This window comes from Pezoporus wallicus, unplaced genomic scaffold, assembly GCF_028554395.1.
Source record: "Pezoporus wallicus isolate ANWC-B61680 ecotype Strahan unplaced genomic scaffold, APGP_CSIRO_Pwel_v1 scaffold_7392, whole genome shotgun sequence".
NCBI classification, from domain to species: Eukaryota; Metazoa; Chordata; class Aves; order Psittaciformes; family Psittacidae; genus Pezoporus; species Pezoporus wallicus.
The window spans coordinates 4922469-4939130 of NW_026639923.1; the positions used below are offsets into that span (position 1 = coordinate 4922469).

General features: G+C 36.9%; 1 protein-coding gene across 3 annotated transcripts in view; it reads left to right on the plus strand.

Annotated features, from left to right (window-relative positions):
* The window catches only part of CYTH3 (cytohesin 3), a 49142-nt gene that overhangs the window by 31865 nt on the left and 615 nt on the right, over window positions 1-16662 (plus strand). For 2 of the 3 annotated variants that reach the window (XM_057416872.1, XM_057416870.1), the window contains exons 5-12: window positions 192-310; window positions 3994-4074; window positions 6104-6216; window positions 7331-7479; window positions 8268-8379; window positions 15634-15710; window positions 15788-15859; window positions 16017-16171. In XM_057416872.1, coding sequence (XP_057272855.1) covers window positions 192-310; window positions 3994-4074; window positions 6104-6216; window positions 7331-7479; window positions 8268-8379; window positions 15634-15710; window positions 15788-15859; window positions 16017-16171 — 878 coding nt within the window. Of the gene's footprint in view, window positions 1-191; window positions 311-3993; window positions 4075-4829; window positions 5077-6103; window positions 6217-7330; window positions 7480-8267; window positions 8380-15633; window positions 15711-15787; window positions 15860-16016; window positions 16172-16662 lie in introns of those variants that run through there. The other variant, XM_057416873.1, reaches the window with a different exon arrangement.

The window sequence follows — 16662 nt, forward strand, 5'->3', positions numbered from 1 at the left end:
ACCTACCTGCTTATCTTAACTGAAAAACATTTACCATTTCATTAAAAAAGTCTGTAGGTTGATGTAATTCTTAATGTGCTATATATATGTCTGTGTCAGTATATTAATAACAAATGTTCTGAGTGGTATTTGCACAAATGCTTGTAGAAGAAAACATAACATTCCTTTTCCTCTGGAATTGCTCTTCCTAGGGAATACAGTTTCTGATAGAAAATGACCTCCTGCAGAACACTGCAGAAGACATTGCACAGTTCCTTTATAAAGGAGAAGGATTAAATAAAACGGTAATTGGAGATTACCTCGGTGAAAGGTAAAATAGAAATATTGAAAATTTTGTTCTTGAGTTTACAAAGCATACTTACAGATTTCGGTAGTTACCTTCCCCTTCACAGGCTGCATGAGAGTGCTACTGTACTACTCTGTGATCTATAAAAGCTACTGGGGGAAGTAAAACTGCTACGGTATTGTGACAGGGTTTTTTCTGTTAGGTTGTTCTTGTAGACTACATTGTGGAATGATACTGAATTCATTGTAACTTACTGTTTTGAGAAAATACCCTTAAATTTGGCTGAAGTGCAGAATTTAATACCATAAGCTTTTGGAATGTCTGAGAGCTGCAACAGTTCCGGTAACTCTTGATGCTGTGCCAGACAAGGAGTGTTTTACAATCACTAGTAAGTGGGACAGCAGTTATATGCAGGCTTTAGTGTTGTCATCTTCTGTGCACACAGACTTCCCATTAGTAAGGAGGCATCAGAAATGGCAGCTGCACCATATCTTTGTCAATCCTAGTACAATAAACATGCAACATGCATATTTATGGACACTATTGCAAAACAGAGTCAAAATGCAAATTACTCCCATTGCTGTGCAACCCAGGAATTGATTTTGAAAAAGGTAGCAGAAAGAGACAGAAGAGTGGGCTGAAGTATGTGTATCTATATGCTTGCACGTGTTCCAGGTCAGATACCAGTTACAGAGGTTTAAAAGTTGACTCATTTGGGATATACTCCTGGAGTGTATATGTTCTGGCAGATCCCTTTTGAGGCACCTGTATTCTTGTTAACAGCATCAACAGCTTAGCTTGTGCTTGGCAATTTCCTCCTTATTTTAATGGTGTCAATGAAAGTTTTTACTGTAATATGTAGATTTTGAAAACAGATCTTGGCTATGAAGTTTCTGTATAGTACGTGTAGACATTTCAATGATTTTTATACAACAGCAGTATATTGTTTCTCTTGAATATTTGGACTATCAGTATTATAAAATCACTTATATGTTAATGTCCATAATTGCAAAACTGTAACAAAGCTTGTATAAAGGAGTCTGTGTTTGGTTTTGAGAGCTGCATTCTATCTTGGTTTTCTCATCTGAAATACTTTCAGTTTTTCTAGCCTTATTCCCAGAACTCCTGTACCAAGCAGAAAGGTTATACCAGTATGTCCAAGCCCACTGGAGTGATCAGTGATATTTTTATGACTATTCATGGGTTCACATTGAAAATGAAAAAAAAAAATATTGCTCATTCTTCTGCATCCCTGGCAGAGATGCTGCTGAGTAGCACTGTGGTCCAATCTGAAAATGCAGTATTTCTTAATATTGCGTATATATACAGATAAATAATGTAGTTCAGTTATATCTTCTAGACTTTTCAAGGTTTAAATAGAAATGTAGTGGATTTGATCAGGAAATTTTGTATGAATCAGCTGGATAATAAAATTAACCTACTGCTGCTGTTTTGCCACAAGGCAGAAGCAGCCTATCCACTTTAAGGAACAGTTGAAGTAAAATTCAAATTTGGTTTGTTTTTCTTTTTCTTTAAAGTAAGCTTTTATTCAGTCTGTCCAGTCAGTCTTAATTGTTTGGTTGTTTTTTTTCATGTTTCTTCATTTCTGTGAAGGGTGTAATATTAATATGGTAATGGGAAAGCAAAGGATATTTCTCTCTATTCTTCACTTACATTAATTAGTAAGGGGGGCTGGAGGTGAAGTGATGACAGTCTGATTTTCAGGAATGTGTATAGAAATTTCAAGATCCCCCCTTGAATGGGGATTTGGTTCTTGATAAACCTTTGAACTGCAACATTAATTTCCTAGCATCTTAGTAATTTTTATTTATGTTCCTCTGAAAAGAATGCAGTAGACCTTTAGGTCCTGAGATAAAATAAATACCCTAGAATAAAACAAAATTTAACAATTGAGGTGGTCTTAAGCTGATAGTTTTGCTTTTGTGACTACCTCAGAAATGGGCTATTAAGTGATTTATGCTATACAAATGGCATTGCGTATTATTGATGAGTTTTTCCTTTACTTTCTATTTTTTTATCAAGGCACTTGGAGTCTAAGAGCATTCATTCTCCTTTACTTTCCCACTCCCTCTTGGGGGCTCATCATGAATTATTTCTGCATTCTACCTAAATACAGCTGAAGACAACACCAAGATAGTCAACAGAATGAAATATTTGTTTAACATTCTGCCATAAAGAGAGATACTTTAAATTACTGACTTGTACAGTGTTATGGCACTGAGGAACCTGAAAAAAGTGAATGGTAAAATGGAATGGGATAATACCTAAAAATGTAATAAATAAGGGATTAATTACATCCTATAAAAGATTGGAGAGCTCTTTGTATGTTTGTAAGCCTTCATTTATTCTTTCTAAGTGGCTTCCTAGACCTTTCATGATATTTGGCTTGTGTCTTTGGAGCTGTACCCAGCACAAGTATCACTATTAATCTAGTTTATGGTAAAACCTAGAAGAGCAAAATTTAGAGTATAAGGCTAATACTTGTTCTGAATTACTGCAGCTTTCCATACACATAAGCAAAATCAATATTTGGCTTAAAGTAACAAAGTACCCCCATTGAATGGTTTCTTTCATTATACTGTTATAACACTTTACTGCACTGAAAACTAGTGAAGTTGAACTTTAAATGCACTTGAAAGTGCATTACTAAATCTCATGAGAATTACCTCATTTTGCTTGACAGAGGTGATGTGTTTTTCTGTTTACAAAATGGGGACATCTCAATGAATGAATAATTTGTGTTAAGGTACTTACTTGTGAGTGTTACTGAGCAGTCTGGCTATGCAGTTAGAAATGCAACACAAGTTCTGGTGGGTGCACACCTTTCTAATTTTGGGTGGAGGCTGATATGCAGCATTCTGTCTTGGTGATGCATTTAAAGCACACTCTGAGGATTATAAACCTTTATGCTTCTGGCATATGAACTGAGTGATGGCATAGGCTAAATACTGTCTGCATCCAAACAGTTTTGGGTTCATTAATGTTTAAATGTTACTTTTTCATTTCAACATCTTTGTATCAAAGCAAAATTTGGCTCATGATTTACATAGCAATATAAAAGCTAGGTGAGAAGAAGCCTGTTCAAACCCTATTCTGACTCTAATAAACTTCTATTGTAACGGTTTTTGAGAATGGAGTAAGAATATAGTGCATACTAAGTAGTTCTTTTAAAAAGCTGTTCTTTTTCTTAGGTACAATCGGTATCCAAAGTACTTATCTTTGTACATAAATTAATATATTGCTTTAATATTTTCTGTTCTTAGAGGAAGAAACAGGATAGTTTGGTTTTCATGTGTTGAATGGCTAAAGAAATTGATCTCGGGTTGACTACTGGTTTGAGTTCATGGCACAATTTATGCAAAAGACATTTTACTGGATAAATTTATTTGGTGTCATCCCATATCAAAGCAGGTGCAGTAATAATAAATGGGAAGCAGGAAAGGCCAGGCCATTTTGAGTCATTTAAATAAGTGGTGCTAAAATAGGTTTAAGTATACTGGCTCTTGCTAAAGTACCTAGCAATAATGGGCAGAATGCCTCTCAAATTTGTAAACTATTTCTGATGACTTGATTTGGTCAGTATGATCATTTATTTTCTTGCTTATTCTTTGAAGCAAATAGAGATAATTAGGAATTCTTTAAAGTTCAGAATCGTAATCGTCTATTTGCATTTTTGTCTTTCATAGAGATGAATTTAATATTAAAGTTCTTCAGGCTTTTGTTGAACTCCATGAGTTTGCTGATCTCAATCTTGTACAAGCTTTAAGGTGAGTAAATTCTTTCTTTTGACCTGAGCTTTCTTTCTTGAACTGCACGTTCATATTAGTCCCTGTGTAGATTTATTCATCAGAAAGTTGATCTACAGCTTGGCACAACTATACGCATTACTGTGGAAGTTAGCAGAGACAGCTCTTTTTTAACCCTTCCAATTGCTTGTGTATGTGCTGCCTTCGAAGGTGAAAACTTCATCATTATTTCAGTCCAATACAAACAACTAAACAAACACAAATAACTTTTTGGTGTGCCTGCCATATGTGGACGTTTGAGGATCTGCTTCATATCTCAGCATTGAGATAGGTAAAAAACAAACTCCTAACCCAAACAAATAATTTTCTTTGCTGCCCTCTTCTTTCTTCTTTCCTTCCACCTCAGTTTGTTCCTCTGGGCAAGGAAGGGGTGGAATTCTGTTGACCATAATCTGTGATTATGTTCAATTTCAAAGAGGTAAACTTTGAACCAAGTTATTTCTACTTCCCTCCGAGTTTCCCACTTGTCATGTGAATGAAAGTATAATATTTTAGTATACTTTTTTCCCTTGCTAAGTGAACAGTTTACTTGACTTCCCTAGGATGCTAGCATGCAGTGACCTTGTGAAGTCCCTTCTTGTCTTAGTGGAAATCCATTACAGGTCTAACAACTTAAGTTGATTTAGATAGTTCTGCCAATTTCATTGTCATTAGTGACACCATCCTGACACCAGATAAATTGAAATGTCCATGTCCATCTTTGTCTCTGGTGCAGAGTCTTGTGATGTGGAGTCAGAACAGCTTTGCTATGGTTGAGTAATGGTAACTTGAGCTGCCTGAGGCTGGAGCTAAGGAAGCCTTTTCTCTGTCTGCTGAAGCTTTTCTGGGAGGCTTCATGTTTCTGTCACTTTTTCCCAATTTAACGTTAGGTTTAACTTTATTCTTCTTAGCAGCTGCTATTATTAAATGTTTGTATTTTGGTAGCTTACAAAATTCGTGATCTGGGTTGGAACCTTGCATGAGGTGAGTAAAAGACAGTATATAGAGATGAGAAACTAAAGATGGCCTGTGACACTTTAATGTCCTGAAATGAAAACTGATGAAGACAGGAATAAATGGTTACTATATTGGCACCCACTGTACAGGGAATATCAAGAACTTGTTTTGCATGGCAGAGCATGTAACTTTGCTGGTTTAGATCCTGTTTTAATTTAGATAATTTGCTAAGAAATTAAAAAATGTTAGATTCATTGGAGCTTTTTAGCGCCACAGTGTGCCAAAATAAATTTGTGAAGACTTCTGTCCTGTATGCATTCCAGTGTACCTATAGATAGAAATAGTAAGTTATGAAAGTAAAAACTGTATTCCAGTTCCTGCTGCCAAACAGGAGCACAGATCTCCTGTGTATATTACAGAATTACTGGGACAATATCATGAATCTTTCTTTTTGAGATCTAGGTCTGATTCTTACAGGGTGAGCTTACATTAGACAGGCAGCACCTCTCTAAGCATTGGGGGTTTTCTTGTTACTATTTTTAAAATGTTCTTGATGAGTTCAAGTAAAGATGTTAAGTGCTTTTTATATTCCTTGCTTCTCTTCCCTACCAGAAATATTTTCTGTAATGTGTCTTTTTACATTGTAAGTAAAGTCTAGCTGAATGAGTATTGCTTTTACTAGCCAGGAAACACAGAAAAGATTGATCTTATTGTTTCCCCATAGCAGCCTTGCAGCAAAAATGGGATGCATACAGAAAATCGTTTACTAGTCTGGAAGAAAGAGTCTCAGAATATGAACTGCTATATTATCTTGCCTGATAGCATGCAGTGTTGCTGGCTGAACTACTGGGCTAGCCATCTGTGCATGTTGCTTTATAATAGCTCCTGACTTGTGTGTTGAGAGATTGAGAACATATTTCTAGGACGTTTTATATAGACATTGCTGTTTGGTTGGTTTTGTGGTTGTTTTTTGGTTGTTTTTTTTTGTTAGTTTCTGATTATTGGTCATATGTGCTGAGTATATAAATCTAAAGACTATTCATCCCTTCTGTAGGCAGTTTCTGTGGAGCTTCAGACTCCCAGGAGAGGCTCAAAAAATTGATCGTATGATGGAAGCTTTTGCTTCACGCTACTGCCTTTGTAACCCAGGAGTCTTCCAGTCTACAGGTGAGTCACAGGAAATAATAGGAGTTCTTAATTGTGTGTATATGTATTTTATTTTCGTTTTTAATCATATACATTCTTCTGCATCTGATGCAAGGAGATGATGTCTAGTTTGGAAGTTCAGGATAAAATAATGTGTGAAATGAGAAATTTCTCAGAATTGAGAAAATGCAACTGTCTGATTCTACACTTTGTTTTCAGGAGGTGCAAGCTTACAGCCAGAAAGCAGTTCCATTTATAAAACTTCAACATTAATATATATATCTAAGCCAATTAAAGTATGAAAGCTAATTGAAATACTGCACAGAACACTCTAGCATTCTGGCACCGTTGGTATGTTTAGTTATACATGATCATAGCTCGCTGTTGATCGCTTAGTTTGAGGAGCATACAGGCTAGGAAAGGATTGACGTAACGCAGGTCTGCAACAGCTACAGAGGAAAATACATATTGAAAACAACATGCTGAAGGTGCAAACACATTTTTCCTCTATGTAGCAGAGAGATTTCCATCCTGCTTTTTCTTAAAACAGACCTAGTACTTGAATTCTGGGAGAATTTACTATAATCATAACTGTGTCAAGAGGCATGATAAGATCTCTGTTGTCATCTTGCATGCCAAGAAATTGAGTCAGTGTCATTTTCAGCCTGTGTAAATATAGTTCAACTATTATTTTTAAGAGACTATTCTTCGGAGAAAGCTTTGTAAGTACTTTTAGTAGGAGTCTGATTGACCAAGATCTACCAGTATGATTTGGGCAAAATCTGTGTGCAGCAAATGTTTTGCACAACAGCACTTCAGTGTTTCAAGTGAAATGTTAATTTAGGGTGATAGGAATGCTTTCAAAGAGAGGGGTTTATTGTTTTGTTTTTTTTTTTTAATTCTCTTGTACTGTTTTTCACTTACTGGCTTTAAAGTTGAATGGTTCCATATTTTTCTTCTTTTTAGGCTTACTTCAGCAGTTTAAACAAAGATTTGAGACTTTGCTTCCATAGTTTTTCATGTTCAAGAGTTTTTTACTACCTTTGTCTTTATCAGTCAGGGTGAGCTTATATATTCATTTCACAGGTTTGCACTTCAACACATAGAAAGATAACTCCTTCAAATTTTATTTCAGATACATGCTATGTGCTTTCATTTGCGATCATTATGCTGAATACCAGTCTGCACAACCACAATGTAAGAGATAAACCAACCGTAGAGAGGTTTATTTCTATGAATCGTGGAATTAATGAAGGTGGAGACCTTCCAGAAGAATTACTACGGGTAAGTTCGACTGGGTAAGACAAGACATAGTTTTGTGGTTTTAATAGGAAATGTAGAAGCATGTGCAAAAATTCTCAGGCAAATTTGTTAAGGGAAAGTAAGAAGAACATTTTTTAGCATGCATAACCATTTGAATAGCTGAAAGAAGCATTTTCTGATATTAACAGCTGCTTTGAGCTGGTTCTCCCTATGTTCAGTCTTTTGTTGAAGAGAGAAGATTCCAGGGAAAACACTGTATATCTCTCAGTAGTTTGCTGATGGCAAAAATCTTGTGGAATTGGCTCCTTATGGAAAAAAAAAAAGGAAAAAGTATTTGGATAAGTCAGAAAAAAGCTGGAAAAAAAACAGTGAAAATCATTGTTTCATCATTGCCTCCCCATGTGTCTTGTGGAGCTTCCTCCTGTCCCTTGAGATATTAGTAAAAATACTTATTTTTCTAAGACATTGTGGTGGTCTAAACCATTTTCTGAAAATCCAGATTCAGTTGGCAAAACTTGTACTAAATGAGAGCTGAAGCCTCTGAAATACTGAATGCTGAAGTTAACTTAAAGATGTCTTTGCAAAGAGTGCTTATAAAATCTGTAAGAAGAGACATTTATAGATGGAATAATTTAAAATCAAACTTAATCAAAGTACTAAACAGAGTTGAGAAGGGATGGTCCAGAATGTTATGGATATTGTTTACTATGCATTTTATAGAGTCTGAGAAGCAATAAGATGTCCTGGTTGCATTTGCTGTTAGACATTTGTTAATTGACCTTTTTTTCCTCTTTTTTTTATTCTTCTAGAATTTATATGAAAGTATTAAGAATGAGCCATTTAAGATCCCAGAGGATGATGGAAATGATCTAACGCATACATTTTTCAATCCAGATAGAGAAGGCTGGCTGCTGAAACTAGGTTAGTTATAAGGGCAGTTTTGCTGTGACATGTTTGTTCATTGTTAGCATGTTTGCTGCTTTTTGTCTATCTTCTTTCTTGTGAAGGTAATAGGATTAACTTTGTAATTTGTATTCAAAAATGGATGAACCAAAATAAGTAACCCTTTTATGTCTGAATGTTGTTACTTCTTATTTTACATATCCAAATTGATCTTGTTTCAAACTTTGGAGTTCTATTTCTGATATATGAGAAGTAAAATTCAGTGACAAAAGGGAAATGCTGTATGGTATTTACCATATGCTGTGACTGATAAATAGCAGCTAAGTCTCTATAAGGTCATTTCAGAAAACTCTGATATTTCAACTCAGTTTTCTGTGTACAAAAAAGGATTTCTCTTCAAACAGTTATTTTTGTATGTCTTTATTTTTCCATATTATTTGTGAGTTTCTCTTGGTTTGGTTTTGGCTATGATTTTTTAATGAGTGGTTTAAATGTGCCTTCTTGTTTTCCTTATGGCCTATGACCTATCACCTTTCTGTTCTGTGACTGGCTGTCTCTGCTTATTCTGCATTAGGAGGTACGTATCTGATTGCTTTCCAGTCCCATCCTTTTCAGTTGCTCATTCTTTTGTTTTCCTCCTCCTTCCTCCTGTTTTCTTTTCTTCTTTTTTCTTTTTTTCTTTTTTCTTATTTTTAAATTAAATTTATAGTAGCGTTTTACTTTTTCACTCAGTGTCACTAACAGTATCATCAGGGGTACTCTGACTGGCCTGTCAGTGTCTGGCTTACATGCAAGTGTGTTCTAGAAAAGAAGAAAGTGCTTACATGTAAAGGAGAAAAATAAAGATGACTATTCTTGTTCTGTTCTTGTTCGATGAATAACATAAGAGGGAAAGAATGATTTCTACCAAGAGAAAACAACACCTTACTCTTGTAATGAAGTTCCAGGGTGATTTTGTTCCTTGTATGTCAATTGGATTATTGAAAGATTGATTACATTTGAACTATGCATTTATAAAAACTGTTATTTTGCTTTTTTATTTTCCTTTGTAAATACAATCTTTAGCTTACGTAACAAAATCTTGAATGAGCACCAAATTAGGGTTGTGGAAACCTCTGGTAATTTGCAGTCTCCTGGCACTGCAAGATGCCTTTGTTCACAAACTTTTTTTAGAGTTGATGAGATTCATGTTCTCACTTGGGCTTAGGGAATTTTTTCGTTTAAAAAGGAGACTGAAATTTTGTTTTCACATTTGTTTTTCAATGAAATAAGCCTCATTATATAAAAACACCCGTACACACTCCAGTAGAGCCAGTTGTTGGCCAATTTAACGTGTAACTGCTTGTTAAAGTAGAAGGAACTTTGCACTTGGAGAATGATGACTGAAGTGTGAAAAGGGATGTGCTGTGTGGTGCACGTGGGGCGAGTATGGTGAAAGTAGAGCCCAGGTAGAGCCATGGGCCCACTCTGTTGATTGCACCTAAAAACTGGTGGTCATGCTACTGCTGGAAAGAAATAGATGTGAAGAGGAAGCATTTGGCATTCATTCACGTGCTCTCTGATGTCTTCTTATTTTGGCCTCTGCACTACAGATGTTATGGATATCTTTCTAACTACAAAAAAGCAAAGCTCTTGCTTTTTGACATGTGTTGACTCAGCTGGCACAATTTCAAAGATGACTTTGCAGATTTTCTCCATTTTGTAGCACAAGGTGATAGCTATCTCAACAGCAATGGCTTTCAAAATTATGTAGGTAATGTGCTTTCTGGAGAAGAAGCTGGGTATAAGCCCATGCTGTGCATATTTCTATTGCTAGTACCCTTTCATATACACATACTGAGAGCGCAAGCAAGAGTGAGAGTGTGTGTAGAGGAATGACAGTTTCGGAAGAAGCTGTCAATAAAAATTCTAATAAAGATCAATAAGAGATCTAATAAAAAATAGAGGAACAAAGAAATTGAAAAAAATAGTGACTGAAAGTCAGCGAGAGCTGCCAGCTACTTCTGCACAATCCATCTCTGGCTCTGGCACAAGGTCAATAAAATCAGCTTTTTATTATGTACAGGGTAGATGAGACAGCCTACAGAAAACCCAGTAGTAAAAGTGTGTGTGAAACAGCAGGGTGTGGCACATAACACTCCCATGACATGAGGGTTATTTGAATAAAGAAATCAAACATATCCACAAGCCTCTGGTGATTCAGCCTGTAAATGCGTGAAGCTGTGCTTCCGTGAAAGACTGCATTTTTTTCAGCTCACACAGGCTGGGACAGACAAATACATTTTACGAGTGTAGGTGCACTGACCAGAAATAAGCCTGGCAATCTTTCTTTTTTTCATTTTCTTTCTGTTCTTTTTTTTTCCTTTTTCTGTTCTTTCCTATCTTCTTTCTGTTCTTTTTTCTTCTGTTCTTTCTTTTCTTTCTTTCCCTTGGGTTTCCTATTTGCTAGGAGGCTTAAACTGTATGTTGAGAGTGCTGTCTCAATCCACATCGTTTGCATTTTTACAGTCCCTTCTGTTGGGAAACACATCTTGTGAAATGAGTAGGGTTTCCTTCAGTTCTGGAGAACGGTGATATGGAAAGTTTCAGTATTGTTGAAATGCAAAGGAGACTACTGCTGTGTGAGAGTTTAGCTGTTATAATACTTAGAGTTGAAACAGAAAGTTCATCTAAAACTACAAGTATGACCAAGACATCTTGGAAACCTTGAGTATATTATGACAGTACTTTGTATTTGGTATTTCTTACAGTTAACTCTTCCCATTTATCTACTTGTGCCCGTCTGTTTAGTATTGCAGCTCCCCATATTGATTATCCTGTGAGCAGGAGATGGATGTCACAGACCTTTCATGTGCTATAAGATTCAACTATCCTAAAGATCACCCTAGCTTTCCAGGCTGGCACTGGGCTTTAGAAAGCTGAGAGGGTGCTAGATGCTTTTGGAGAGTTTGCTGCCCTGAATTGTTCAGAGGTGACTTTGTATAAGTCTTGCCTAAACCTGGTAGCCAGACAGTAGTTCTGGTTTTATCTATGTAGACTCAGCTGTTTCCTTTATATAGACATCTTTATCGTGGTAAGCCTAAATTATCATTCAGTTCTACATTGTCTGAAGCATGAATCCTTGCTTAGGGCAGCTTGAGACATTGTGAGCTTTTAGATTTTTCTGCATCATAATTATTAGTGGTGTTGGCACCATGAAGCTTTCTGCCATCCACTTCAAGGTATTTTGAAGCTGTAGTCTGTGCTCTGTCTCAGTGTCCAAGTTGCAGTCATTTTGCACAGGGAGGCATTTCCTTGCCTAAAACAGCCTCTCCTGGCAAACAGCTTGGTTTATGTAATATTTTCATCTAGTTTGAGGGAAACTATGACATTATTCCACCAAGCCGGAGAGGAAATGATTCAAGCTAGACACATGTTCACATTCTTTTCTTCTGCCTGTCAGGCAGTTACTGAGAACTTGGAGATAGTTCAAAAGCTCCACGTTTGGGCCCATCCTGCCAGGGATGGGCCTTGAGAGGATGCCCTTTCTCTCTTCCCTAATCTGGGGTAAGAGAATAGTGGTGGTTAATCAGGAAACTGGTGCCTTCTGGTACCTGCCTTGTTCTTGTAGTAACTGATGCTCTTCCAGGTTGAGGCAGTCAATGATGTGGTCAAGGGAAACTTCTTTTTCAAAGAAATCCAAGCTTTGATGCAAATCACCTGTATAACTGTACAGTTTGTGGGTCCATTCTGCCTAGTTGTATCAACATGAGAAATAAACATTCTTGATGAGAAGAAAAATGAGTCTTGATGGTGCATCTCTCTCTTTCCCCTCTAAAACTTCATATAAAGGTGCTGAAGATTTGGGTAGAATTTTCTAACTTCAGACACGTTGCTGCCTTTAGTCCTAAGACCTTTTTTAATGTTTAAATATGTGTTTCCTGAGTTATTGTCAGTTGTTTTTTCCTTTAATTATAGGCTTCTTTTACCTATGTTGTCTAGTTTGTACTTTGCCCACAGTTGGGGGGAAAAAAATCCTATGTTGGGTTACGTAAGTGAAGAGAGTTTCTGTTCCTCTTTCTGTACCTTGTGCCTTGTTGTGGCCTTTTCCTGTGGTTTCCTTAGATTTCCATCTACAAGATATAATGCTGCTTTATTTTCTTGAAGTCTTTGCATTTTAATTAATCAACTAGATCTTTCAGAAGTACATCACTTATATCTCTCCATTACTATAAATGTTTATGGATTCATACTTTGATTTTCTTGATCCTCTTCTGCTAACTTAATTCCTTCCAGTTTTAATCTTTAAAAGGCTGGAAGCTGGAATAAGATATGAAGTATGGTACTAAACCCTTTGTTTTGTGAGCCTACGGCAATCTTGGCCAAAGAAAAGAATGTTTTGTTATCACGAGTTCTTACCATTAATCTTGCCTACAGTGCTTATGGGCCACAAAGCCTTATCAACCAGCTTCTTGGGTTTCAGCCCATTGTAAAGGCATATTAAATGCTTGTTTTATGGTGACCCCTGCAAACTTGGCGAGTACAGATTAGATTGCCTTTCAAGCTTTATTAGCATTTCTGTGCTGTTGACAGCTGCAGCGAAGCAGTGGAGTGGGGACACAGAGACTTACATGTGAGAATAGTTTCTTATCCTGCCAAAAACTCCTGCCTTGCTGCTTTTTTTTCCTGGAAAAGTAATTGAGAGTTTAGTGGAGCAGAGACTTCAGGTCTATTTCCGCAACTCACATGAATGTTGTAACCCCATGAGCTACTTCCTGGCTCTTTTAGGGAGAAAGGAGCAGTAAGGGGGATGCCTTTGGAAATACTTGATCTTCTCTCTGGCTTCAACATCAATACTACCTTGGAGCTGGGAAATGTTTCATGACAAAAGCTTCATCAAAGCTGCAGCATGATTTTACAAAAGGTTTCAGGTTTGAGAAATACGGCTTTTCCCAAGGGGCAGGGAGGTGACGTCAGGAAAAACTTCAGCAAACTCAACTGTAATTTACTACTTGGCATTTCATATTGTCCAAGGAGGTGTGTGTTTTAAGTCTATTGTTCCTGCTTCAAGTTATTAGTAGGTCTTCTTTTTAACTACATGGTTATTACCTGCTAATTTTTTTATTGTGTTTTGGCATGGGAAAAGTTTGAGGAAAACCTTTGCTCAATTTAATCTGCCTCTGTGATAGTTACCTATTTGCCTGTTTGTTTCATCTTCTCCCCTGCTGAATTGTTTTTCTACTAGAACTAGGCAAGCCATGACATTTGATGCAAGCTCATGTTGCCTGTTAGCCTGATGAGTTTGTGCCCTAAAAATGTTAAACGATGTTAACCTTAGAGAACAGAACATGACTTAGAAATCCTGGCAATGAACACTGGGTTGTATGAAAAGATGTCATGTTATTGTGATAGCAAGGACTGCCTTGGCCGTCACCTTGACTCAGCTGCTGCTTATGCATCGATCTGGAAGTGAGTCAAGCTGAAGTGAAGTACTTCCTGATACTTGAACCAGCTCTCAGTCAAGGTGATGGGAGTTTTCTAGTGACTTACGTGCCAGTTTGAATGTTTCTACAATGCTTTACTTAAGGATCTGTCACAGTGGTTGCCACCAGTTCTTCCCTCACTGTCTCCAGTTCACTCAGCCATTCATTCTGTCACGGCTTCTGCATCTTGCACTATTTTGCCTTCTCTTATTTCACCACACCTGCTTGCAGATTAAATTTTTCTTAAAATATGTGTGTGTGTATGTAGTAGAAACATAAAAGTTCATTGAGTATATTGAGCATTGCAGTGCGTTAGCACTGGGGTAATTGTGTAGGTCGTGAAACCAAGCAAAAGGAAGATACAATGTGCAACATACTTGGTCTGCAATGCAAACGTGTAGTACACTGGTATCAAGAAGTTTCATGAGATTCCTAGAGTTGTTCTTTAATATTATTTGGATTTCTGTATTAAGAAAAATCCTAGCTATCTCAAGTAGAACAAAAAGATAAAAAAATTATGCTTATGTCTTAGATTTAGTTCTATGACTTGGACTGAATGGGGGGGGTGGTTGTGTGTATTGACAGTACTCCTTTATGTGTGGTATTCAACAGCAAGATCAACTGTTTTGAAATGTTGGATTAATGAGATTAAATCACTGCTGAATGGATGATGCACAGGTGGTGACGTAATCCTGAAGTCAGATAACTATGGTGGAGCTAAGCCTGGATCTTAAGAACACATGAATGCTTTATCTGCAGTTGTCTTTCCTGGAAATGAGTTTGAAAAATAATGTGCTTGTGGACTGCTAGACATGTTCTGAAGTAGCCAATGGCAGAAAACCAGCTGAAAGCTCCAAGACAGTAATGTGTGTTTCTAAAAGGAATTGTTCCTTACAATGTGACATTAGCGGGTGTAAGAAAGAGGAGCTCTATGGTCATTGTTTCTACCCTGTTAATGCAGGAAAAATTGGCATTTTTTGAGCAGTAGCTATTTCTTCTGTCAGGGGAACTCAGTGATATATTAACCCATAAGGAGAACATGCTTTTAAAATAGTAAATTATGGCAGGTGACTAAAATTGGTACATTTTGGCATAAGATTTGCTCTTTATTCATGGTACATATTTGTTCTGCTAGTAATATTTATAAGCATCTTCTGCACTTGATGTTAAATTTGAAAGTAGTTTCTTGACCACATGTATGCTCCCAAGTTAAAGGAAGGTGATAAAACGCCCTTGATTTTACTGATGGGACCCTTTTCTTGTACAATATGTGCTGTGGATAGGGTTGGTCCTGTTGCTGGAAACCAGTTACTGATTTTGCAACCAGGTAGTTATACAACTGATCCTGGAGCAAGAGTGCAAGTGATGTGTTTAGCTGCTTACCAGCTTAAACCAGACACTGGTGATTGGCCTCCCTTTGCTGTAGCAGCACTGAATGCATTTCTGAGGGCTCTATAGTATTAATGTTTTGGATGCAGTAAACATGTGATGGCATGGACAGAGGGAGTGGGCATGACTGCTGAACTGTTGCATTCATTCCCTGTAAAAGAGGAGACATTTGCAACTTTAGAGCATCCAGCTTTTGTGGCTGGTCAGCAACACCATAGTTAATGCTGCCTTGGGCATTTGGTCTTGGCATGAGAGTTACGGTAACATGTTCCTCTAACCTCAGCTCATCTGTGCCTGATCCATTTGGGATGAAGTAATCAAGCTACATTTTGAAAACCAAGCAAAACTAAATCACTGTCTTACCCATTGTTGAAGTCTTGATGGTGACACAGGTTTAATTCAGCCATAACTTTGATTGTAGGGGGAAGAGTAAAAACGTGGAAACGGAGATGGTTTATTCTGACTGATAATTGCCTGTATTACTTTGAATACACAACAGTGAGTATATATTACAGTGAACTTTGTTTGTAGTAAAGATATTTAAGTGGCTAATAACATATTGTCTTTTTCTTTAGGACAAAGAACCAAGAGGAATTATTCCATTAGAAAATCTTAGCATAAGAGAAGTTGAAGACCCTAGAAAACCAGTGAGATCTCTTCTCCCCTCTCCCCTCTTCTCCCTTCCCCCCTCTTTTTTTTCTTTTTCTTTTAAGAACTAAACCTCATAGAAATTCGTGTTAAATGAGGATGTTTGTCAGTTTTGTTTTGGTTTGTAAATTGATTTCTTCCATTTCTACCCTCCAGAACTGCTTTGAGCTCTACAACCCTAGTCATAAAGGTCAGGTAATTAAAGCGTGTAAAACTGAAGCTGATGGTAGAGTGGTGGAAGGCAACCATGTAGTGTACAGAATATCTGCTCCCACCCCAGAGGAAAAGGAAGAGTGGATTAAATCTATCAAGTGAGTTTAACGTCTCAAATGTCTTTCAGAAATGAAGTATAAGTTCTTTTTGGAGTAAGATACTAAGAGAATTTGTATTCTAACTTGTTTGAAGAATTCTGCTGTGACAATATGCTCAAGGATTAAAGACAAACTACATGGGGTTGCCAGATCAAGAAACAAGTGTCCTGTTACTGACTGGTCCTCAAGAAATAGTGCTGCTAACTCAGACCAGGAAAATATGGATTTATTACTTTTTAAACAACTATAAAAGCCTTGTGTCTTTAACCCTAATTTTATTAGGTTCCTACTTCACCTGATAATTAACTTCAGTGACATTTATCTTAAACATGTTCACAGTGCAGCTTTAAACTTTCACAGCTTGACTTTATCTGGAAGGTTTATAAAGCAGACCTACACCTAAAGAAATAGTCAAGATGAAGATACGAACTCTTAGCAAATGGCAGCTGAGTAATATCTTTTTCTAAAGAAATGTTCATGATGCTTAGAAT